The sequence below is a fragment of the Tamandua tetradactyla genome, chromosome 20, assembly GCF_023851605.1.
Source record: "Tamandua tetradactyla isolate mTamTet1 chromosome 20, mTamTet1.pri, whole genome shotgun sequence".
Lineage (NCBI taxonomy): Eukaryota > Metazoa > Chordata > Mammalia > Pilosa > Myrmecophagidae > Tamandua > Tamandua tetradactyla.
The window spans coordinates 34,975,198-34,999,830 of record NC_135346.1 but is presented as its reverse complement, the minus strand read 5'-3'; the positions used below and the strand labels follow the sequence as shown (position 1 = coordinate 34,999,830).

Sequence of the window (24,633 nt, the reverse complement as noted above, 5' to 3'; positions counted from 1 at the left end):
GAGCGGGGGAGACCGCCTTCGCGCGAAGAAGTACTTCCGGGGCAGCAGGAGCGGCGCAGCGGTGGCGGCGGCGGTGAGGGTAGCTGCCTCCTCGGTGCGGGGTGCGGAGGGGCGCTGGGGTCTCCCGGCAGGGTCCGGCTCGCTGGGATCGCCGAGGAGGAAGGGCGGAAAGAGCGGCCGGTGGGCGGTACACTCCTCAGGTTGGCCGCCTAGGCTGTGAAAGTGCTTTGGTTGTGGAAGTGCTGATTTTGTGAGAAATTCTCGTCATCAGGGCCAGAAAAATGAGTTACGAGAGTATGTTTACACTTGGTCTCTCGTTTTAGATCTTTCTTGTGTGTGAGAAGACGTGAGGGTGCATGTTACTCGCCTAGAGTCAGAGACGATAGTACCGATAATGGTAATACAAACAGCTACCACCGTAAATACTAATGGTAGCGATTATCTGTGAGCGGATGTGAGCCAGTTACTGTTCCAAGCCCCTCACACACATATCACCCCTTCTATCTTTATAGGAACCCTGACAATTAGGTATAAATATTTAGATGTAAATATCCCCTTTTACAGTTGAGGAAACCAAGACGCAGATGGGTAGACTAACTGGCTCCTCTAGGGTTAGAAGAAAAGCCTGACTCCAGAGCCAGGTGTTCTTAGCCACTAAGCTATACTGCCTTCTATTTTGGTAACCGAGGGGCTGAAAGTTCCCAAAGAAAATGAAGGGAAAATATAACGACTATAAGTGTATGCATTTTTACTTAAAAAAAAAAGACTCAGCTGCGGATTTTTACATTTTTTAATGCTGCAGATATTGGAGTCTTTCCTCCAGTTAGGAAAATAGCAAACGCTTATTACAGAAAACCTGGAAAACTTAGGAAAAACATTAAATATTGACAACTCCATGTATCTGGGTACTATGGGTAGTTTACCTGGATTGTTTTTCTCTCTGTGTTCTGGGAATGTATAATGAATGTTTATCATATACCTGTATGGTCTAGGCACCTTGGTGGTGTCTAAATCTACCTTTCTAGCCTTGTACCTCCCCATTATTCTTCTGCCTGCCATATTAACTGCACTAGGTACCTGTCAGTATCCCGTATTGTCACACCTCAGGCGTTTGAGTTTTTTGACCTGTAGCTTCCACAGCCTTGAATTCTTTCACTGACATCTTCATCTCTCAAAATCCTGCACACTCTTTAAGGCAGGTGCGGCAATTTCAGATGCTTACAGGGGCTAGTCAGGTAACATACATGGGTGAAGTGAATTTGAGAGGGTGTCTGGGTATCAGGAGAGCACTTCCCTTTCTATAGGTCACAGTAGCTCTTTGGTGCCAGCTAATTATTACTAAGTCAAATGCAGGCCCAATGTTGCCGGATTTTTCTGTTTTACAAGGGAAGTTAGAAATGTGTTTTAAAGGAAATCTGGTTTTTAAATATTAGCAACTAATTTTTTTTCAGGAATTACTTTTATTTTAAATGATTTTATATAACGATTTTTGAAAGCAGTGTGCAAATTTACCAAAAATTATATTTATATTCTTAAAAATAGTTAGTCTTGAGGTTGAAAAAACTGTCACTTTCCTAAATGCATATTGCACAACAAATTAATGGAGGCATCTTTTTTATATTCAGTCTGAATTGTCCATTAACATTCTTGCTCTCCAGAAATATCTGTGCAGTGACTTCTTATGACTAACAACATGTGAGACTTATGTTAAAGGCCAGTGAGCATTTGAAATTACATTTTCTTAGAGTTTTCACAATAATAAACAACTTACAGGCCTAGGTTTGGATGGAATCAGCAAATAAGAGTACTAACTTAATTGGACTATGAAATATTAGCTGAATACTTAAGATGATGTGTGGTGATTGTGACTCAGGATTTAAACAAAACCAATTCTTTTTTTTGTTATAAATAACAAACAAGCATACAAACGTTCTTGAGATGGTTACAATCAATGGCTCACAATATCATCACATAGTTGAGTATTCATCACCATGATCATCTTTTTGAACATTTGCATCTCTCCAGCAAAAGAACTAAAGAAAAAAACTCATCATGCCATACCTCTTACCCCACCCTCTCACTGACCACTAGTATTTCAGCCTACTCTGTTTATTTATTTTTTTAGTTTTATTTGTTTGTTTGTTTTTATTTCTTTTAAACATAGCAGCATACAAACACGAACATTCTTACCATATGATCATTCCATTCTTGGTATATAATCAATAACTCATGATATCATCACATAGTTGTATATTCATCACCATGATCATTTCTTAGAACATTTGCATGAATTCAGAAAAAGAAATAAAAAGAAAAAAGAAAAAAACTCATATATACCATACCCATTACCCCTCCCTCTCATTGATTGCTAGTATTTCCATCTACCCAATATATTTTAGCCTTTGTTTCCCCTGTTTTTTTTCTATACCCCTAATCATTCCATTTCATTGATCACTAGCATTTCAATCTACTAAGTTTATTTTAACATTTATTTCCCCTATATTTATTTTTAATCCATATGCTCTACTCATCTGTTGACAAGGTTGATAAAAGGAGCATCAGACACAAGGTTTTCACAATCACACAGTCACATTGTGAAAGCTATATCATTATTCAATCATCTTCAAGAAACTTGGCTACTGGAACACAGCTCTACATTTTCAGGCACTTCCCTCCAGCCTCTCCAATATACCTTAACTAAAAAGGTGATTTCTATATAATATGTAAGCATAACCTCCAGGATAACCTCTCAACTCTGAAATCTCTCAGCTACTGATGCTTCATGTTGTCTCATTTCTCTCTTCCCCCTTTTGGTCTAGAAGGTTTTCTCATTTCCTTGATGCTGAGACCCAGCCCATTCTAGGATTTCTGTCCCACGTTGCCAGGAAGGTTTACACCCTTGGGAGTAATGCCCCACGTAGAGAGGGGGAGGGCAGTGAGGTTGCTTGTTGTGCTGACTGAGAGAGAGGCTATATCTGAGCAATGAAAGAGCTCCCTGGGGGTGACTCTTAGGCCTAATTTTAAGTAGGCTTAGCCTCTCCTTTCCTGGGATAAGTCTCACAGGGACAAACCCCAAGCTTGAGGGCTTGGCCTATTGATTTAGTTGTCTCCACTGCCTGTGAGAATATCAAGAATTCTCCAAATGGGGAAATTGAAATTTTCCCCCTTTCTCTCCATTCCCCCAAGGGTACCCTGCAAATACCTCTTTATTTACTGTTTAAATCGCTTTGAGATTTATTGGGGCACCGCACTAACCTGGACAAACCAATGAAATGTCATGTCCTACTCAAGGTTCCATGTACTTATCGTGTTCAGTTTAACTGTCCATATAAGTTAAATTAGGAAATGTACTAGTCAAAATATAAATTTTGTACCAAATAAGCATTTCTTGCTTTAGTCTGACACAGAAGTTGAAGTTTTAAAGTATGAATGAGCATCTATTTTCAACATCCTGCGATATTGACATCCCTTTGTTCTTATGCAAAAACGCTTTTTAATTTGTACATTTAATCACTCTCATTGTACACCCTAGGCGTTCCTGGATTATACCATCTTTGTCTTTATCGTCTATCTTTCCTTCTGGTTTCATAAGTGCCCCCAGCCCTTCTCCCTCTATTATTCTCATATTCAGCTTCATTCAGTGTACTTACATTATTGTGCTACAGTCAAGTAATGTTGTGCTATTCATTTCTGAATTTTTACAATCAGTTCTGTTGCAGTCTGTATCCCTTCAGCTCCAATTACCCAATCTCTGCCCTATTTCTATCTCCTGATGACCTGTGTTCTTAACTGAAATTCTCCAAGTTCACTCATTAATGTTCATATCAGTGAGACCATACGGTATTTGTCCTTTTGTTTCTGGCTTATTTCACCATAACCTCCTCAAGGTTCATCCACGCAAAACCAATTCTTATACATAAAATAATACTCTGTTTCCTGTTTGGCTTTTTTTTTTTTTCCTGAAAGGATAAATTCTAGCCATAAGGAAATCCTGTGTAAGTAAGTATGACACATGGGGAATGTCTTCAGACTTTATCAAGTCAATTCAGCAAAATAAATGATCTGGACTTCTGGATTTTAAATGGTAGCAACTTAGTTTTTAAAATATGAAACCTTGTACTGTGCAGGCCAAATAAAAACATTTGTAAGCTAGATTTGGCATTCACATTCCCAGTTTGTGACCACTGCTATAAGCTTATTTCAGATGTTTTGTCTATGACTCTTTATATATATTTATTATAAAAAACAAACAGATATACAAATATTCTTGACATACAATCGTTCTTGACATACAAACATTCTTGACATGGTTACAATCAATGGCTTACAATATCATCATATAGTTGTGTGTTCATCACCATGATCCCTTGAACATTTGCATCTCTTCAGCAAAAGAAAGAAAAAAGAAAAAACTCATACATGCCATACACCTTACCAATCCCTTTCATTGACCACTAGTATTTCAATCTTCTTAATTTATCTTAATCTTTGTTCTCCCTGTTGTTTGTTTTTTTACTTACCTTTCCATCCCATAGATAAAAGGAGCATCAGACACAAGGTTTTCACAATCACAAAGTCACATTGTGAAAGCTTTATCATTATATAATCATCTTCATGAAACATGGCCATGACTCTTATTCCCTGATTCTAATCTTCTCTTTCCTCTCTGTTCTTTCAGCATTTTGCATGTACCTCAATTGTAGTTCTTCAGGTCTGCCTTAGTCATTAACATCTTTCTTTTTCAGCACATCAGAAACATTTTGATGGTGTAGATTGGATCTAATTCATGTTTATATCTGTACAGTGCCTTGAACATAGTACGTATCAGCATATACAGAGCTGAAAGTATGTGTTTATACATACTTAAAGCCTCTCTGTGTGTATGTGTATGTATAAGACTTGTTTATTTCTCTGCTGGTGATATTTGAGTTATCCTGGGAACCAGTATTTGTTCTTTGTAAAAACACCAATAGTATCTTGGCTTTGAAGTACTAAAGAGCTGAATTATACTTCCAAAGTATTGAATTGGTTATCATTGCTTTTCAAAAGGTAGTGTGATATAAATACTATATGATGGCTTAAATTTCCTAATCTCTCTGAAAAATTGAAGTAGGAATGATTAATGATTAATAAAATGTTTAAGTACAGTCAATAAAAGGAAACACTAAAAAATTGGACCTCATCACAATTACAGATTTCTGCTTTGAGATCCTTTGAAAAGTGTGAAAAGACAAACTATGGACTGGGAGAAAGTATTTGCAAATCACATATCTGACAAAGGATTCTATATATCTAGAATATATAAAAGAGCTGTCAAAACTCAGTAAAAAAACAAGCGATCCAGTTAGAAAATGGGCAAAGGAAACCGATAGCTCACTGAAGAGGATATATAGATGGCAAAGAAGCACATGAAAAATGTTCAACATCAGTAGCCATTAGGGAAATGCAACTTAAAACCTTAAGGAGATACCACCACATGCCTATCAGAATATCTCAGTAAATAGTGTGAAAACCAGTGCTGGTGAGAATGCAGAGAAACTTGATTACTCATATATTGCTAGTGGGAATGTAAAAGAGTATAGCCATTCTGGAAGAAAGTATGGCAGTTTCTTACAAAATAAACATGCAGTTATCATATGACCCAGTAATTATACTTTTGAACATCTATCCCAGATAAATGAAAGCTTATGTTCACACAAAAACTTTTTTCATAGCCACTTTATGTGTAACAGACCCAAACTGGAAACAGCTCAGATAACCTTCGACAGGTAAATAGTTAAACAAACTGGTACACCCTATACCAGGTAGCATGAGGGTCCTTGGTTGAACTGCTGTATATCTGAACTGATGATGCACAGTGAAGTTATACATGTGATAAAATTGCATAGAGGTAAACACACACAAATGAGTACATGTAAACTTGGAAATCTGAATCAGATTGGTGTGATGTATCAATATCAGTTTCTTGGTGAGATACTATACAATAGTTATGAAAATTGTTTCCATTAGAGGAAACTGGGTGAAGGATATATGGGATCTTTCTATATTATTTCTTATGCCTGTATTTATAATAGTCTCTAACTATTTTTATACCCAAAGAGCCTATATAAATATAGGGCTTTTACTTTGCTAGGCATTGTTCTAATCATGTCAGATAAAGATGATACCAGTACTCCAGTGATAACTGAAGCAGACCCCATCTTTGAAGATGGGAACTGTGAGTCAGCCAAGAATTCTGAGTCTGTTAACCAAAGCATCAATCCAGAGAGTAAATCAGACTGTCTTGCATCCACTCGGAAGAGACCAGAGGCCAAACCTCCCATTGATCTGAAGACTTCAGAAGTTCCCCCTGTTCAGGTACCATGGGCTGCAGTCAAAGTATTGTATCTATTAAAATATTGGGGTTAAGAGAATTTGAAATCAGTAGCAATTAGTATTGCCTCTATTTTTTTTCCCTTTGCAAACATTCAAGCCAATTTTATCAATTCTATAAATGCCCTTATGATTAGTTTCTCTGGCTATGTTATGCTTACATGCTGGTGATATACATCTGTAAGTCAAACAATACATTTCTTTAGAAAAATATGTATTTGTTCACTTATATGTTTGACTAATAATTAGTTACCTTGTCTATACACTCTGATTTGTTACTAATTTTTCCATTTTCCTTTTGCCTTTTTTCCCCCTGCCTTCTGAGAACAATTAGGAGACTGTTTCCAAAGATGTACCTCAGACTGGATGGGGCTATTGGGGCAGCTGGGGCAAGTCTTTACTCTCTTCAGCCTCAGCTACAGTAGCCACAGTAGGTAAGGTCATCAGTCATTTTATTAGTATTTATGTGCATTTTGCTACAGATATGTATTAAAATGACTTTATTAATAATTCCTCTTCCTTCCGTGTTTCCTCAAAGTCTTTTTAGTTTAATTATGCTTTATTGATGGTGAGCTGAGTAATACTGCCACTAGAGTTTGCTGCATTTCCTCATTACAAGTTGAGGTCTAGGAATTGTTAATATACTACTAGATACTTTATGTGATGACATAAAATATGAGTCAATTTTATTTTATTTTATTTTGTGAGGGGAGAGCTTATAGCCTAAGGATTAGTTATATGTGGTTAAAATAACTCATTTTGGGATTGTAATGATTTAATAAATGTTCAGATTTGAGTTTTGATTTGTTTCTTCAGTTTGGTAACTAGTAGCAAATAATATTTGAATAGAAAATGCTATTGATTTTCTCATTAGGACAAGGTATTTCAAATGTCATTGAGAAGGCAGAGACTTCCCTTGGCATCCCTAATCCCAGTGAAATTTCAAGTCAAGTCCAATATGCAACAGGTAAGTAAAATGGAAACATTAAGACCTAGAAATATGGATTAAAATAGGATAGTTGAACTCATTTTTCAGTAGATATTTATTGAACATCTATTATATTCAGTACCCTCAACCTTTATGACTTCAGTCTCTCTCTCTCCAACTTTGTGAGACTGTCATGCTCTATATGGGTTTCCTCTCCTTGTGCCATGGTTTGGAAAGTCTGTCCAGACAGAAAGCCAGGGCACTTGTAGCATTCACCTCCTTTGTTTCACTTCTGTCATAGATTATAGTTCTGAATTGCCTTTTATCCAGTTTCTGAAGACAGTTGTCTTATGTTTTGCCCAGTTTTCTAGTGGCTATGGCAGGTGAACAAGTCCATTACCAGATAATCCACCATAGCTAGAAGTAGAAGTCTTCCCTATAACAGTTAGATTATCTGTTGATCTCCTGAGAGTCCAAAGTTAAAATCGTTTTTTTTAATGAAACAACTTTGTAATGTAAATCTGTTTGAGTCCTACTAATAAACAGAATTTTCTAGGATAAAATTTAAAAGGTAGGATTTAAAAAAAAAATCAGGTTCATTATTAAACAATATAGTTTACCCTTTTTAGGTATAGTTTTATATGTTTTGATTAATGTATAGAGTTCTGTTTATACTGCATCATCAATAGCATATTGTGATTAGGCTGATGTAATTTATTTTTTATATCTGTATAGACAGTCAAAATATGGAATATTTTCATTACCCCCAAAAGGTTCCCCTGTAACCGTTTTTAGTCAGTCCCTTCCCCCTACTCCCAGTTCTTGCTACCACTGATTTGTTTTCTGTCTCATTAGGTTTGTCTTTTCTAGACAGTCATGTAAATGGGATATATAGTATGTAGCCCTTTGAACCTTGATTCTTTCACTTAGAATGATGTTTTTGAGATTCATCCATGTTGTGTGTGTGTGTGTATATATATATATATTCATCCATGTTGTGTATATATATATACAGTTTGTTTTAAAGACTGGATTTCAGCCTTTAATCCTACATAGCTTAATGTAATGCCTGGATACATCCTAGAATATATTAAACAGATAATCAAAAAGTACTGGCAAAGTCCTTTGAGGGAGTAAGAGAAAAAAAGCTTTACTGTCAGGGCATCCCCTGATAGTGTGTCAAACATTAGGGACAGTTCAATCAGTAGGCCAAGCCCTTGATCTTGAGGTTAACTCTTGTGAAGCTTGTGTAGATAGTGGAAAAGCTTAGCCTACCTATAGATATGTTTAAGAGTTAACTTCTGGAGGACATCTTTTGTTGCTTAGATGTGATCTCACTCTCTCTAAGCCCAACTCTGTAAGTGATATCATTGCCCTCCCCACTAGGGGACATGACATCCAGGAGTGAAAGTCTCCCTGGCGGCATGGGAGATAACTCTCAGGGATGAGTCTGGCTCTGGCTGTGTGGGATCAACAATTCCATCCTGACCAAAAGGGGGAAAAGTAGTGTAACTTATAAAGTGTCAGTGGCTGAGAGAGTTCAAATAAAGTTGGGAGGCTACTCTGGAGGTCACTTTTACACAGGCTGCAGTTAGACATTGCTACGTATCATAACTTGCCAAACCCCAACCAAAACCATTTCAATCAATCTTAAAGAACACCTAGGGCAATATATAAGATTCTACTATGGTTCCATGCACTAAGGTAGCTTTCCAGAAACCTACAACCTGCGGACAGGTCCCTGGACCATATACGTCCTGAAACCTAGAGGGCCCAGCCTCTGCAGGACATCAGCTAGTTTTATCTCCCTTCCCCATATTATTGACAGCCCCTTCCAACATGAAAAGTTAGAATGGCATAGCCCAAATACACCTAAAGAGTAAGACAGAAAGATCAAAGGTGATGGTGGAGTTAAACAGAGAAGGTAGGGTTTAACAAATGAATATGATTGCTGAATCACTAAATTGATATTTCTTTTTGTCTCCAGTGTCTTAGAGCAGCGAGAAGTAAAAACCTAAAATTGTGAAATTGTAACCCATACCAAACTCTGAAATCTGTTCTATAGCTAATTGTTGTGCTGTGCTTTGAAATTTATTGCTTTTTTGTATATATGTTATTTTTCACAAAAAAGAAAAAAGTCTATTGTGATGATTTAAAAATATTTATTCCTTCTAGCCTCCTATATTTTAGAGCTGCTAGAAGGAAAAATCTGAGAGGATGGTATGGTAGCCCAAGACAGACTCTGGAATCTGTCCTATAACTACTTGTTGAAGAGTGCTTTGAAAACTATTGCTTTTTTCTTTCTTTGCTTTGTATGTATGTGGTAATATGCAATAAAAAAAGTTAAAAAAAAAAAAGAGTAGATTTCATTTTTTGAAATCAAGTGAAAATGAAAAACTGAAAAATAGCTGCCTACCTTTACTTTGATTAAAAAATGGCAAGTGTTTTAAAATAATGAAACAAAAGAGTCTAAGGCCTTATGTGTGGGAAAGAAGGTCTAATTTTTAAAAACTCACATAGATGGTAATAAAGCAAAATTATTAATGCTTCTTCCTTTTATGTTTATACATCTCCTCCCTCCTGTAGGAGACTCAAATGCCAAAGAGAATGAAAACTCCCCAGTGGCTGGGCCATTTGGTGTATTCTCAACCATTTCTACTGCAGTTCAGAGCACAGTGAGTAAACGTTTGCAATGGCTTGCTTTTCCTACCATTATTACAATTGATCTGTGTGAAAAGCCATGGGGATCAATGTTCTTTTTTTTTTTTTAATTATTTTTATTGAGATATCTTCTTGCACCATACAGTCCATCCAAGTATACAATGAATGACTCACAATGCCATCACATAGTCGTGTATTCATCACCATGACCATTTTAAGAACATTTGCATCACTCCAGAAAAAGAAAGAGAAAAAAAAAGAAAAACCTTATATATCCCAAAACCCTTTCCTCTCCCTCTCATTGACCACTGGTATTGCTATCTATCCAAATTTCTTTGACTGGGCCATGTCTTTTTTTTTTTTTTATGCTTACACTTTTTTATTGTTTCTAATTTTTAGAAGTAAGATTAAAAAAGCTTAGATACCATCTTTTAATAGATGAAAATCCATCATAGTATAGTAGTTATGTAAATCATCTAATAGCTTATACAGCAGCAGAATATATAATGTAGGACTGGGCCATATCCTATGACCCAGTATGACTTTAACAAGTTTTCTGTTGTCTAGGCATTTGATTAATTAGTTTTTTCTGGGGATCGTTCTTACTCTTTTACCTAGCGTTTTCTTGTTGGTTGGCTTTGTTCTCTATCTGTTCTTTGGCAGTCAATTCAGCTTATTCTAGATCTCTAGCATAGCTTCTGTTTAACTGATCAGAGTTTTTCAGCTCGTGTTTTTGTGGTTCTAGCCCTGCATATGTGGAATCTTTTTTAAGGAGGGTCTCTTCAGATATGATCAACCCCAGTCAGACTTTCCCAGACCAGACAGGCCCATGTCTCAGGAGGAGGGTGTAATCAGTATCAAGTTGCAGTGAGGGTGAGACCTAGCAGGTTGTCAGACTTTCCTATGAAGCCTCTAGATTGTGTTTTTCTTATCCTGCTAAGGAGGTGGCGCTTGTCAGCCTGTAGTTTCCCACCAGTGTAATGTTATGCAGTGCCTTTAATTCTCAGCAGCCTCTGTCTGCCTGAGTCGTGGTTGAAACAGAGGATAAAGTAGAAGAGGGTTTTAGGTTTCTTCTGTTTTCCAGACCCTGGGGCCTGAATTCCCTGAAGGAGGGCTACCACTTGAGCTGGGCTCCACTCCTCTTGGGGAAGCTAGCCTTTTAGGGATTTCTTTTCCCCATTTGATTGATTAATTTGTCTCTCACACCTGTCTTAATTCATCCCTTGCCTGGGTCCCTGCCTGGGGCTTTCTCTAGTGAGCTACTTGAAATAGTTTAAAATAAAATAAATCCCTTTTCAGAGTCAGTCCCTGGCCCCCATGGTTCCAGTACTCTGAGCTTGGCCGACTTCAGAATTCTCTGTCTTAATCTGTTTTATTCTCTTTCAGTTTATTTTTTTTCCGCCTCCTCTCTGCCTGGGTTGAAATCACAATTGGACCTTGGCTGAGGTACCTTCCCTTGCTGCCAGTAGAGACTACTTAAAGATGACCCTTCTAGGAGATTATCCCTTTCACCTGACCAGTTAATTTGTCTCTCAGACATTTGTCTTAATTCTGCCTTTGCCTGTGGCAGTGCTGAAGCCTGAGAATGCATGCAGTTCTAGCTAATGAGCTGTTTAGAAGTTTAAAAAAAAAAAGAGAGAAAAGAAAAAAAAGCCTTTGCAGAGCTGGACCCCAGCCCCCAAGGTTTGCTAGTTAAGAGCCCCTGCTGGTACATGGCTCTATGTGTCCTCAGGCTATATGTGCCCTCTTTTCTTGGGACCCAGCCCTTTTCCAGTATTTTGTGCTATACAACTAAAAAAAAACCGCCCTGTCCCCCCCCTTCCCCCCCCGGCCCCTCTCCCCCCTGCTCTGCCCCATCTTTGCTGGGGTAAAAATTTTGGGTTCCTTTAGTGCTTACTCCAGGTTTATTTGCACTCAGGATCTGTTTTCAGCAGCCACATTTGTTAATTAATTCCGCAGTTGGAGCTTGGTGTAGCTACCTTTCTTGCTCCTACTAGGCTCTGTTTCTTTTTCCCTTGGGGAACCAGCCTGCTGTGCAGTGGAGGAGGAACAATCGTCTCTGTGGCTTGGGAGACTTACAGTTTTGGGTGGGATCTCAAACATTCCACCTATTCTGGACTGGTGTACAATGTGTATTCGATGATTGATGTCATCCCTTCAGTTGTTCCATACAGTCCCTGGCTATTTGCTAGCTATGTTGGAGGACAAACTAAATTCCACACCTCAGTATGCCATCATCTTGCCCCACCCTGTTCATCATATATATTGATAGTTTTCCAAAGTAGTTGTGTATTATAGTTTGTTCCTTTTCTTTTTCTGTATTGCATTGTGTGCATATGCCACATTTTATTCATTCCGCAGTTGATGAGGGGTAGTTTCTAGTTTTTAGCTATCACACATATTACTGGCCTGAAAAATTGTACAGGTCTTTTAATGAATCTATGCACATATTTCTGTTGGGTATGTGGAATTTGGGTCATAGGATGTGAATATCTTCAGCTATAGAAGATATTGACAGTTTTCCAAAGTAATTGTACCTCTTTACATTCCCACAGGCAGTATGTGCATGTTTTAGTTGTTCCATGTTCTTGTCAACTCTTGGTATTGTTAACCACTACTTGTGTATAATAAAAACATGTAGAGGTATTTTCTCAATATTGTAATGAGGTTGCATGTGTTTCCTAGGGAAAGAGCGTCATCAGTGGGGGTTTGGATGCCTTAGAATTCATTGGAAAAAAGACAATGGATGTAATAGCAGAAGGGGATCCTGGATTTAAAAAAACCAAGGGTCTGATGAACCGGAATTCTACTCTGTCTCAGGTAATATTTGCTTTTACCTGTCTACTTCCTGCTTCTTTTTTGAAATGTAATTTTGCCTGTGGTGACTTGAGATCTTGTTAGTGTTTCCTTCTGAAAAATTTTCATTGATTTTATTAAGGCTTTTATTTTATTTTATTTACAGGAAGAGCACTACTGCTTAGAAAAATGCCCAGCCCCATTTTCTTTTTCTCTTTTTCTTTCTGAATTCTTGCTGGTCATTCCTATATGCTTTTATGCCCCTACCCTCTACCCATGCCACCTGATTCCAGAGTGACCCTTGACTCCATCTTGAATTGAGGCATGTAGTGGGGTAGTTCTCCAAAATGGGTGTGATGGCTTATCTTTTTCATTTGCAAGAGTTCTTTTATTCTACTTTCAGTGCATACAAGATGCCAAGCCCTATCAGGGTTGTTTATTAATGTTTAAACCACTTTCAGAGAAGCACCTGGTTTCTTGGTTATTATTTACACTGTCTAGGATCAAATTACATGTGATTGTTTTTGTCCTACAACTCCTGAGCCTTGAACTGCAACGCTAAGAATGAAAGGGCAGTGCATTTTACTGTTACCCATCTCAGTCTTGCTTCTCTCAACTCTCAGAACTTACTCTTGAGCTCTCATTACTTGCTTCAGTGTAATGCCTCCCTCTTTTTCTTAGGTTTTACGCGAAGCAAAGGAGAAAGAAGAGCTATGGACTGCCAGTGTGGTTACCATGGAAACAGAAAAGAAAACTCATTATGGGCTACTCTTTGATGAGTTTCAAGGACTTTCACATCTAGAAGCTCTGGAGATGCTTTCCCAAGAAAGTGAAATAAAGGTAATTCCAAAAAAAATTTCAACTGGAATAAGTCTTCAAACGAAGGAAAACTGCATAGCTTCTTTTCTTTTTGTACATTTGGAAGGTGAGAGGCATTGCAGACAGGAGGCTTGACACTCTTTGGAAACAGTATATTGAAACAAAAAAGCCCAATGTTTGAACTAATTGCTAGAAATAGAATGAGCCAAGTGTGATTTTATCTAAATTTAAACAAAAAAGGCCAAATTAACAATGAGGTCTTAATAGGACATCTGTTATTTTTCCTTACCTTGGCCTTTTTGTTTATTTTCTTTGACTTAAACTGCCAATTTGGAGAGATACCTGTTAGATTTAATAGATTCAAGACTATTTCATTTCTCCCTAATTTCTAAGCTATTGTTAAGTACTAATAATTTCCAGACATTTCTGCCTTTTATTATTTGGGGGAGTGCAAGTTCTTCCTATTTACCACCTTTCTTTAATGACTAGCCTCTTGTTAAGGTCCTTGCAAGGAGTAGCTTACGTTAGCTGGTGAGCTTATAACTTGATTTGTTTGTTCTACAAACTGAAGATGAGATCTACAGTTTTTTCTCCATTTTAGAATGTTTCCCTTTTTTTTTCATTCTCTTATAACTTTTTTTATTGTTGTTGTTGTTTTTTTCCTTCTCCCATGACTTTTTACTATTATCTTATACCTATCCAGGTAAAATCTGTCCTTAATTCTCTGAGTGGAAAAGAATTAGAGAATCTAAAACTTGAATTGGAGCAACTCAAAGAAGCGTTTTCCCTAGGAGAGTTCTGTGAGGAAGAGGAAGAAGAGAGAAAAGGTAATGTGGAAATTCATCATCTGAGTGGGGAGGATGTAGTGTGTTTGTGTGCAGTGCATTGTCCTTGAAATAAATTTTCTTTTCTTTAATTACCCTAGCCTGATTTTAATTTATTCAGTGAGAATTTCCATGCATAATTCTGGCTGGGCATTTCTATGTGCTTTTATACCCCTACCCTCCACCTCTGTTGCTCTGATTCATGCAGTGGTACGGTTTTCCAAAATGTGGGTGATGGCTTGTTTGTTTCATTTTCAAGAGTTATTTTATTCCATGTTTCAATATCTGCATCCCTCAGAAAACCTAAATATAGTAACTACTCATTTAAAACATGAATGTAGTAACTACTCATTTTTGTAGAATTATCTAGAATGAGGTAGTTTCAATGAAGCATAATTTTTGAGTACCTGACTCTTGAGTTCCAAGGATTGTTTTATTTGGACATATAGCTAGAAATAGTTCCAAGATATATTACACACTACTTGGCTTTTTTTTTAGTAGAACCCAATGAATGTAATTTTATCTTCTTTAAGGAAATAATCACTTGTAAACATTAAAAGTATACAGAACAATTCCCTCACTGTCCATAAGATATATAGAGCCCATTACCATGTGGTAAATTAAGTCAGTGGCTCCCAAAGTGTGTTCTTCAGATCCCTGTGTCCACAGGACACTTTCAGGTAGGTCTGTGAGGTCACAACTCTTTGCATAGTAATACCAAGAGGTTATTTGCAAAAACTGTTAAAATACTTCAGTCCTTTCCAACCACATATTTTTGTGAAACCGGATTTTCTTTATATACTAAACAGAATAATGTGTAAGAATAGATTGAGTGCAAGAGCAGTTAAGAAAATCCAGCTGTCTTCTGTTAAGCCAGGTATTAAAGAGATTTGTAAAGATGTAAAAACGATGGCACTCTTCTCACTAAATTTTGTTTTGTTTTAGAAAATAGTTATTTTTCATAAAAATATATTATTTATGTTAACATATTTATTGTTATTTTTCAGTGAGTTAGTAAATAAGTACTTAAGACATTTCAGTTTTAATTTTTAGTACAATAAATATCAAAAGATACAACTTACAAAAAAAAAGATATAACTTACATAAACAGAAACTCTTTGGGATTCTCAAAAAGTTTTAAGAGTGTAAAGGGGTGGGTACAGAGGCAGCTTATGAACTGCTAGATTAAATTATCCCTAACTGGTATGCCTTTAAAATTTATTCTGATTGCTTTTTTTAGGGTTGTGCTTCTTTTTTTCCTTTGGTACATTTATCTTTTACTTCTTTTATTATCTGTGAGCGTGCTTCTGGTATCCCCTGGAACTCATTTGTTTTTCTTTTTCTAATCTGCTGTTGGTGAAAACCAGGTAACTAATCTTATTCAAGTTGTATATTAAGATCATAGAGTCTGAGTGAGGATGTTAGGGTCTCTCCTGCAAGAGAATGATATAAACTTTATGGATTCTGAATAGAGATTTGTTTTTTTGTTCCTATTTGTGTTCCATACTGTGTTCTAAGAAGCCAGACTGGCAGGATATATACCATCTCACTAAATGAAATTTTACTGTATGTATGGGTATTGATCCTGATTAGAAAATGGCTCTTGAATATAAGTTTTTTAAAGCTGTCCGGAGATAGTGAGAAAATGATAAAGCATGGATTTTGGAGATAAACTTGGGTTCAACATCAAGCTCTACAATTTACTAGCCATGTGGCCTGGGGAAGTTACTAAGCTTCTGTTTCCTCTGTAAGAAGAGGATAATAATTCTCTCAAGTTGTTATAAGAAGTAAATTAAATAGTATGTAATATGTGGCACAAAATAAGCACTCAGGGTGGCTATTATTACATTCGGAAGGTGTAAATAAATAGATAAAGACTTGCACGTTCCATGGCTCACAAAAATTTCCTCACTAAACTCTGGTGTACATTCCTCAGTTATTTATAAACTTAATTTGTTTGTGCATGTTGCCATTAACAGTATTTAATTTAGTCAACATCTGACTTTGCATTAATAATCAGAAATCCCAATCTTTAAATACCACTCAGAGGACTGTAAGGGATTTTTTAAACAGTTGATTTGTGTCTGTGATTTTTTTCTCTCCTACTGTTTTACAAAGATAAGGACTCTGAGAAGGTAGTACTAGGTGTCCTCTATTTTCTGTTTAGAATGCAAAGTGACCATGGATATTTAATTATATCTCAATAAAACTGTTAAAAAAAAGTTGTGGTAGTGAAGGGGAGAGAAAACTAGGACTTGGTCTGGTGACTGTCATATGCCTGGTCCCTTGGCCTCTGAAGGTGACATCCTACTTTGAGAGATTCCAGCCTCTCTCTAGAGCCCCTCCAGAACGCTAGCCCTGCATTTTCCTTCCTTACAGCCTTTTATTTTAATAAAATCACTACTTTTTGTACTGGGGGTGTGGCGAGGTAAAGGTGAAGTACACTGCAGTGATCTCTAGATATTTTTTTTAAATAAAAAACTTAGCAGAAAAAGCTTCTGAGCACTTAGATGTACTATATGTATATTTGGATCTTTATAAATTGTACACATAATACTACTGTACTAACATTATGGAAATTCTAAAATATACCCTAAAATAGAATTTTAAAAGAATGAGATAAATGTCTATAAATAAAATTTCCATGATTTCTTCCTAAACTATATTGGATCATTTTGTTAAACACTTAGGGTCATGCTTTTCACTATGGATTCATATTCATCCCCTGTTCCCAAATAACTTAGACCTTAGTTGGGAAAACAAAATGCCTGCTTAAGAGTCAGGTTTTAGATTTTAGATAGTAGGATGTGATTAGGAGTTGTTTAGGTGAGTGATGTAAGTCAGAGTTGTATCAGTAAGACGAGCTTTTCCTAACCATATTATACCTGTGGTCATGAAACCATTTGAATTCTCTGCCTCAAGTACCAAGAGGGAGTGACAGAAGGATTGTGAAGGGAAAAAGAGGAGCCAAGATACAATTTATTTTTCTGGATTTTGGAGAGGAAGCAAATGTGAAGCAGTAATAACTTCTCCTGGCAACCCATGGGCTGGCAATTAAAGAATTATATAGATGAGATGATAAGTGCTAAAAATCTTCCACATATGAGTTCTCTTCTGCATTCCAAGGTACAGAGAAACCTTGGCCTGGGTTTCAAAGGGGCGATTGAACAGAAAGGGAAAGTATTTCCTGCTCTTTGTGTATGTGTTGATTGTCTTTTGGTCCTAATTCAGCCATTTGCTTGCATGTTTCCCAAGTGTAATTATTCCATGTTTCCCATTGTCTCTCACCAGGTTTATGCTAACAGCTTCCTTCTCATCCTTCCAACATTTTGGAATTCCCTTTGCCTCTCCTTTCTTCTTATCCACCATTATCTCTTACCTGGATCCTGGATTATTGCCTTAGCCTTTCTGACTCCTGTTTTCGTCCCTTCCAATTTATTCCCCACCCAGCAAAGTGATCTTTCTAAAATTCAAATTTGATCATATCAGTCTCTGCTTAAAGTAGCTCCCCATTTCCTCAGTGTAAATCTTGAATTCCTCACCGTGGTTTAAGGCCCTTTATTATTTGAATCCTACTCACCTTTCTAACTTCATTCTTTCCCCTTCTTCCCATTATACTAGACACTCATAAGACATATGGTAAATGTCTTGCCATATGCTTTCACCATCTGGATCTTTGTACTTGTTTCCTCTTTCTAAAACTCTTCCAATTCTCCTGGCTAACTTGAGCTCATCTTTTAGGTCCTGACTTCAATTCGACTTCTCTGGAAGCATGTGCACAGTACCTTTTTAGGACTCTGCTTTTACCAGTTCTCCATTCATGCTCTGGGATATAATAGGGAGAGTCTTGGACTTGGACAGTGGTAGGAAGGCCAACCTTTGACTCCTAGTCTTTGCTATGGGATCTCAGGGAAATCACTTAACCTCTTTAAGTCCTAGTTTCTTTATCTCTAAAATGGGATAACACCACCTTTCTTACATGACCATTGAGAGAACTCCTTGATATAATGTATATAAAAGGATTCTATAAGCGCTTATGTACCATGCTCATGTAAATTGCTGCTGCTGTTGCCATTATTACTACTACTACTACCACCACCACTCCCCAACCTCCTCCTCTTTCTTTCTGCAATGCTTTACATGGGATTTGGTTTTTCAGGGGATGAAGACTTTACCAGAGAAATAACCGAGCTGTTTTCCCAGCTGCACATATCCTCCAAACCAGAGAAGCTGACCAGGGTAAGTTTTTATTTCTTGGTGATTTTCATTATTTTACTTGTATGGATTTAGTAGATAAAGAGCATAAGTTTCTAAATTCCTGTCAGGGATGTCACCAAATTTATGGGTATGTTCTGAGTTCCACACCTTCTATTTGCCTCTTGCTCTTCCAGTTTGGCATGCTGATCTCACGTCTGCCTCCCAGGACATCTCCCATTCTCACATGTTTCTGCTGGGAATTGTTTACTTGTCTGAAAGCTTAATTTAGGCCATGGTGTTGGTCAGTTAAAGTTGACAGTGCTTCATGATTCCAAAGGGCAAGCTTCTACTGAGGTCCCGCTGTCCTCGGGGCTCTGAGTGATTCAGAAATGATGCGATGTGGCCCCTGCCCTTAGGGAACTAGAGGTTGCCATTTCCCAGAGCCCAGCGACCTCATTAATGACCATTTAGCATGTGAAAATGAGAGTCCCATTGCCCAGGCCTTGGTCTTTGATGATAATTTCTGAGCTGTCTTCACACATCTGGAACATAGAGGGACTTCAGGCAAAGCTCAGAGTGGACTGGTTTCCAGAGTAGTGCCCAATAACATATGCCAGTGCCAGCACATGGGATGCTATTCACAGGGTCATGGGCTGTTTGAGGCCACTCCATCCTCCTTTCCCATTAAACATTTCAGGACCAGAGTCAGCAGTAGGCATGCAAGAGTCGATAACCATTGTATGTAGTTAGCATAGTTACCTTCTTCTCCTCCGTACCCCAGGATAAGGGACATTGATGCTTAGTTTGCTGTCCTACTCTCCCATTCCCAATGAAAATGTCCCATTCTCCAAGAAAGCTTCTAGATCCCCTCCAGCATTGATCTCCCTTCCCTGATCCATAGTATTTTACCACAGGACTTTCTATATTGTATTATAGGTTGTTTTTTTTTTAAAGGTTTCAAACTTACAGAAATGTTTCAAGAATAGTCAGAACAGTACCCATGTACCCTTTATGCAGACTCTCCTGTTGTTAACATTTTACCTCATTTGCTTAATCACCTATGCTTGCATTATGTTCTTTCTCTCTCTTTCTCTATATGTATTATGTATTAAGACACACACACATTTATTATTATTGTTTTTGGAATCATTTGAGAGTAAGTTGCAAACATTATAACCCTTTACCCCTAAATACTTCAATGTGTCTCTCCTAAGAATATGGATATTCCCTTACATAACCACAGTATAGTTGTCAGCTTCAGTAAATTTAGATTGATACCATACTTTTACTTACTCTATTGCCCATGTTTCACTTTTGTCAAATGACCCAATAATCTTTTAACACCAGAGCTAGTACATGATCACGGATTGTATTTAGCTGTCACGTACTTTTAGTCTCCTTTAATTTGGAATGGTTCCTCTTTGTCTTTCATAATGTTGATCCATTTTTAAAGATAGTATTCCCCTTCTCCCCCCACCCCTCCACCAGCCTTTGTAAAAATAGAATGTTTTTCATTTGGAGTGTGTCTGATGTTTTCTCATGATAAGAGTCAGGTGTACATTCCTGACCAAGATATTCCGTAAGTGATGTCGTGGCCTACCTGGGATCCATCTGCCCCTTACAGGCAATGTATTATTTGATTTTTCATTGTATAGTTACTATTTTTTCCTGTGCTACTAATAAGCATTCTGTGGAGATGTTCTTTAAGGCCATAAAATATCCTGTTCCTCAGAATTGTATCCTAGATTTATCATCTTTTGATTCTCTCTGAACCACTCATTACTGTGATGGTTGCAAAATAATGATTTTTTTTAACCCTAGCACTCTATCCACATTTATAGTTGACTTTCAGCATTCTCTTGTTGTCAAGAGCTGTCTTTTCTCCCCCATTTCTTTCTTTAACTGTTAGTTTTTGGTATGGCTTTATGGATTTCTAGCTTTTTCTCAATGGTTTGTAATTTATTATGGTCCTTAATTATTTTGGTATTCAAATTATCCTTCAGGCTGGCTCTTATATCCTTGTGACATGCCCCCTTAATTTTTCAAATACCTTCTTATTTTCTGGCATTACAAGGTAGTCCAGATAATCTTGTACCTTTTCTGTTGCAGCTCCAGAAACAGCCATTTCTTTGAGGAGTACAGGTTCCTTTTTGGTCTTAAAAACCAAGACCTGGGTGCTGTGTGTGCTCATTGCTACTGGAGGGTCTTTGCTTCAAGGCGAGGAAGGCTAGAAAATAGATTCAGGTATACACACACACACGCGTGCACCCACATGTATATGTGTATATCTACATATATCCACACGTATGTGTACACAAATGTAGTTACATGTATATATACCTATATGTGTATGTGTGCGTAGATATGTGCACATGCACACACAAATGCGTAGTTTAGAAACCATGAGTACACACAGATACCTCCAGTTTCAGTCGGTTCCCATAGGGTTCTACCTGGCTTTTCTGCATTACTCATTTGCATTTTCTTTCTTCCGTAGTAAGAATCCTGTCTCGCAGCCATATTAGCATGTCACTATTTGCTCAATCCTGTAATACATCTGATATGGTTTCATTGCTTTGCCCCTACTATCATAAAACCAATCTACTAAAAGGAATTTGATTTATTTGCTGTGCCCCTTACTGTGTTAATTTATTTTTTTGAATTTGTAGAATATTAACATACTGCCAGAAGTCAAAACCATAAAAAAAAAAATTTACTCCAAGAAGTGTCACTCACTCCCAATTCCATTCCACTTCATGTTCTCCCTCCTTTTAAGTATCTAACTTCATTGCCTATATTTCTTCTTGAAAAGATAAACAGCTAAATTTTCTTATCTCTTTCTTTTACAAAAGTTATATATATATTGTATGTTTTTAGCACTCTACTTTTTCACTTAAACTTGTGCATATGGCTTTTTATAAATGTATTATAATTTGTTTTTTTTTAAAATATGTATATTAGCTCTCATCCTAAACTTTTAAGTTTCTTGAAGAGAAAATCTATGCCTGACTGGTTCTTTAAATAACAGCTCTACTACCTCTGTATGCCCTTGAGCAAGGTGCTTGACCTCTCTGTTGCTTAAACTCAGTTTCTTCCCTCTCTGAGCTGGAGATAATTTAGGGTTTCTTTGAAAATTAAATGTGTTAACACACACAAAGCTCTTACAAAGTGCCTGGCATATAGTAAGTGTGTATTGTTGATGGCCCTATAGAAACTAACCCAGTGTCCTTTATATTTAGGAATTCAATAAATATACATATGTTCAACAAACATATGTCAGTGCCTGCGCTAGGAAAACAGTAATGAAAAGGACATAGGTTCCATGCTCAAGGACAACATGTAAATAAATTAACTATTTTTAAAAGGCTACTTCTCTACCTGGCAGTTCTGGTCATCCTATGAAAGCAATCTTCAGATTGTTTAAATTTGGGGCATTAAAGATTAAGAAGTAGAATTGTTAAGGATCAGGGCCTGATTGTCCCATGGATTTACGTGGGAGACTGAGTGATGTAGGGGAAAGAGCACTGAAATAGGAGTCAGGGACTATGGTTCTGATTCTTACATTGACACATGTGGTGCCACCTTGGGTAATTCCCATTCCTTCTTCAGGCTTCCATATTCCACCAGTAGGAAGTTGCAGGCTGAATTATTTGGGAAGAGAAGGAGGTGGGGAGCTGGAGAGGTTGATGGTGAACAATCTTGGAAAGACATGATAAATTGCCTTGAGTTGACACAGTTGTTCATGGTGACTTCAGTTAGTATATTTATTACAAGAAGGGGTCACTTTGAGTATGCACTATACCTACTAAAAATATCTTTCAAGTATATTAAATTTATAGTATCAGGTTACATTTTCTTTTATGTGTCCTTGTCTTTCTCCATCTTTTCTTTCTTAATCTCAGATAAATAAATCTTTTTTTTTCCCTCTCATTTTATGTCTTCAAAAGAATTGCAAAAAGTGTCATATACTGTTTGAACATATATGAAGTATATAATTCTTTCCAGGCTCATCTCTCTCTCTGTCCTCTTCTATAAATCTCACCCTTCAACCTTTTTACCGCTCATGCTCCCCCACTCACTGTATTATTCCCATACTGGCTTTCACTCTTTTTATTTATTTATTTATTTATTTATTTATTTATTTATTTTTATCTTTTTTTATTAATAAAAAAAGAATTAACAAAACAATTAGAAATCATTCCAATCTACATGTACAATCAGTAATTCTTAATAACATCACATAGTTGCATATTCATCATTTCTTAGTACATTTGCATCGATTTAGAAAAAGAAATAAAAAGACAGCAGAATAAGAATTAAAACAATAATAGAAAGAAAAAAAAAAAAAACCTATACCTCACATGCAGCTTCATTCAGTGTTTTAACATAATTGCATTACAATTGGGTAGTATTGTGCTGTCCATTTCTGAGTTTTTATATCCAGTCCCGTTGTACAGTCTGTATCCCTTCAGCTCCAATTATCCCTTCTCTTTTTTTTTTTTTTTTTAATTAACGGAAAAAAAGAAATTAACCCAACATTTAGATATCATACCATTCTACATATGCAATCATTAATTCTTAACATCATCACATAGATGCATGATCATCATTTCTTAGTACATATGCATTGGTTTAGAAGAACTAGCAACATAACCGAAAAAGATATTGAATGTTAATATAGAGAAAAAAATAAAAGTAATAATAGTAAAATCAAAACAAAACAAAACAAAACAAAAACCTATAGCTCAGATGCAGCTTCATTCAGTGTTTTAACATGATTACTTTACAATTAGGTATTATTGTGCTGTCCATTTTTGAGTTTTTGTATCTAGTCCTGTTACACCGTCTGTATCCCTTCAACTCCAATTGGCCATTATCTTACCCTGTTTCTACCTCCTGCTGGACTCTGTTATCAAGGACATATTCCAAATTTATTCTAGAATGTCTGTTCACATCAGTGGGACCATATAGTATTTGTCCTTTAGTTTTTGGCTAGACTCACTCAGCATAATGTTCTCTAGGTCCATCCATGTTATTACATGCTTCATAAGTTTATCCTGTCTTAAAGCTGCATAGTATTCCATCGTATGTATATACCACAGTTTGTTTAGCCACTCTTCTGTTGATGGAGATTTCGGCTGTTTCCATCTCTTTGCAATTGTAAATAACGCTGCTATAAACATTGGTGTGCAAATGTCTATTTGTGTCTTTGCCCTTAAGTCCTTTGAGTATATTCCCAGCAATGGTATTGCTGGGTCGTATGGCAATTCTATATTCAGCTTTTTGAGGAACCGCCAAACTGCCTTCCACAGTGGTTGCACCATTTGACATTCCCACCAACAGTGGATAAGTGTGCCTCTTTCTCTGCATCCTCTCCAGCACTTGTCATTTTCTGTTTTGTTGATAATGGCCATTCTGGTGGGTGTGAGATGATATCTCATTGTGGTTTTGATTTGCATTTCTCTAATGGCCAGGGACATTGAGCATCTCTTCATGTGCCTTTTGGCCATTTGTATTTCCTCTTCTGATAGGTGTCTGTTCAAGTCTTTTTCCCATTTTGTAATTGGGTTGGCTGTCTTTTTGTTGTTGAGATGAACAATCTCTTTATAAATTCTGGATACTAGACCTTTATCTGATATATCATTTCCAAATATTGTCTCCCATTGTGAAGGCTGTCTTTCTACTTTCTTGATGAAGTTCTTTGATGCACAAAAGTGTTTAATTTTGAGGAGTTCCCATTTATTTATTTCCTTCTTCAGTGCTCTTGCTTTAGGTTTAAGGTCCATAAAACCGCCTCCAGTTGTAAGATCCATAAGATATCTCCCAACATTTTCCTCTAACTGTTTTATGGTCTTAGACCTAATGTTTAGATCTTTGATCCATTTTGAGTTAACTTTTGTATAGGGTGTGAGAGATGGGTCTTCTTTCATTCTTTTGCATATGGATATCCAGTTCTCTAGGCACCATTTATTGAAGAGACTGCTCTGTCCCAGGTGAGTTGGCTTGACTGCCTTATCAAAGATCAAATGTCCATAG

At 36.9% G+C, this 24,633-nt stretch overlaps 1 protein-coding gene across 7 annotated transcripts in view; it reads left to right on the top strand.

Moving 5' to 3' along the window:
• Positions 1–29: 29 nt before the first annotated feature.
• FAM114A2 (family with sequence similarity 114 member A2) overlaps positions 30–24,633 on the top strand; it is a 40,301-nt gene continuing 15,697 nt past the window's right edge. Inside the window, exons 1-9 of one of the 7 annotated variants that reach the window (XM_077137478.1) lie at positions 30–73; positions 6,134–6,357; positions 6,707–6,806; positions 7,247–7,339; positions 9,887–9,975; positions 12,647–12,781; positions 13,439–13,597; positions 14,280–14,403; positions 18,560–18,639. In XM_077137478.1, the coding sequence (XP_076993593.1) occupies positions 6,148–6,357; positions 6,707–6,806; positions 7,247–7,339; positions 9,887–9,975; positions 12,647–12,781; positions 13,439–13,597; positions 14,280–14,403; positions 18,560–18,639 (990 nt within the window). In that variant the 5' untranslated portion in view covers positions 30–73; positions 6,134–6,147. The other 6 variants (XM_077137476.1, XM_077137477.1, XM_077137475.1 and 3 more) reach the window with 6 other exon arrangements.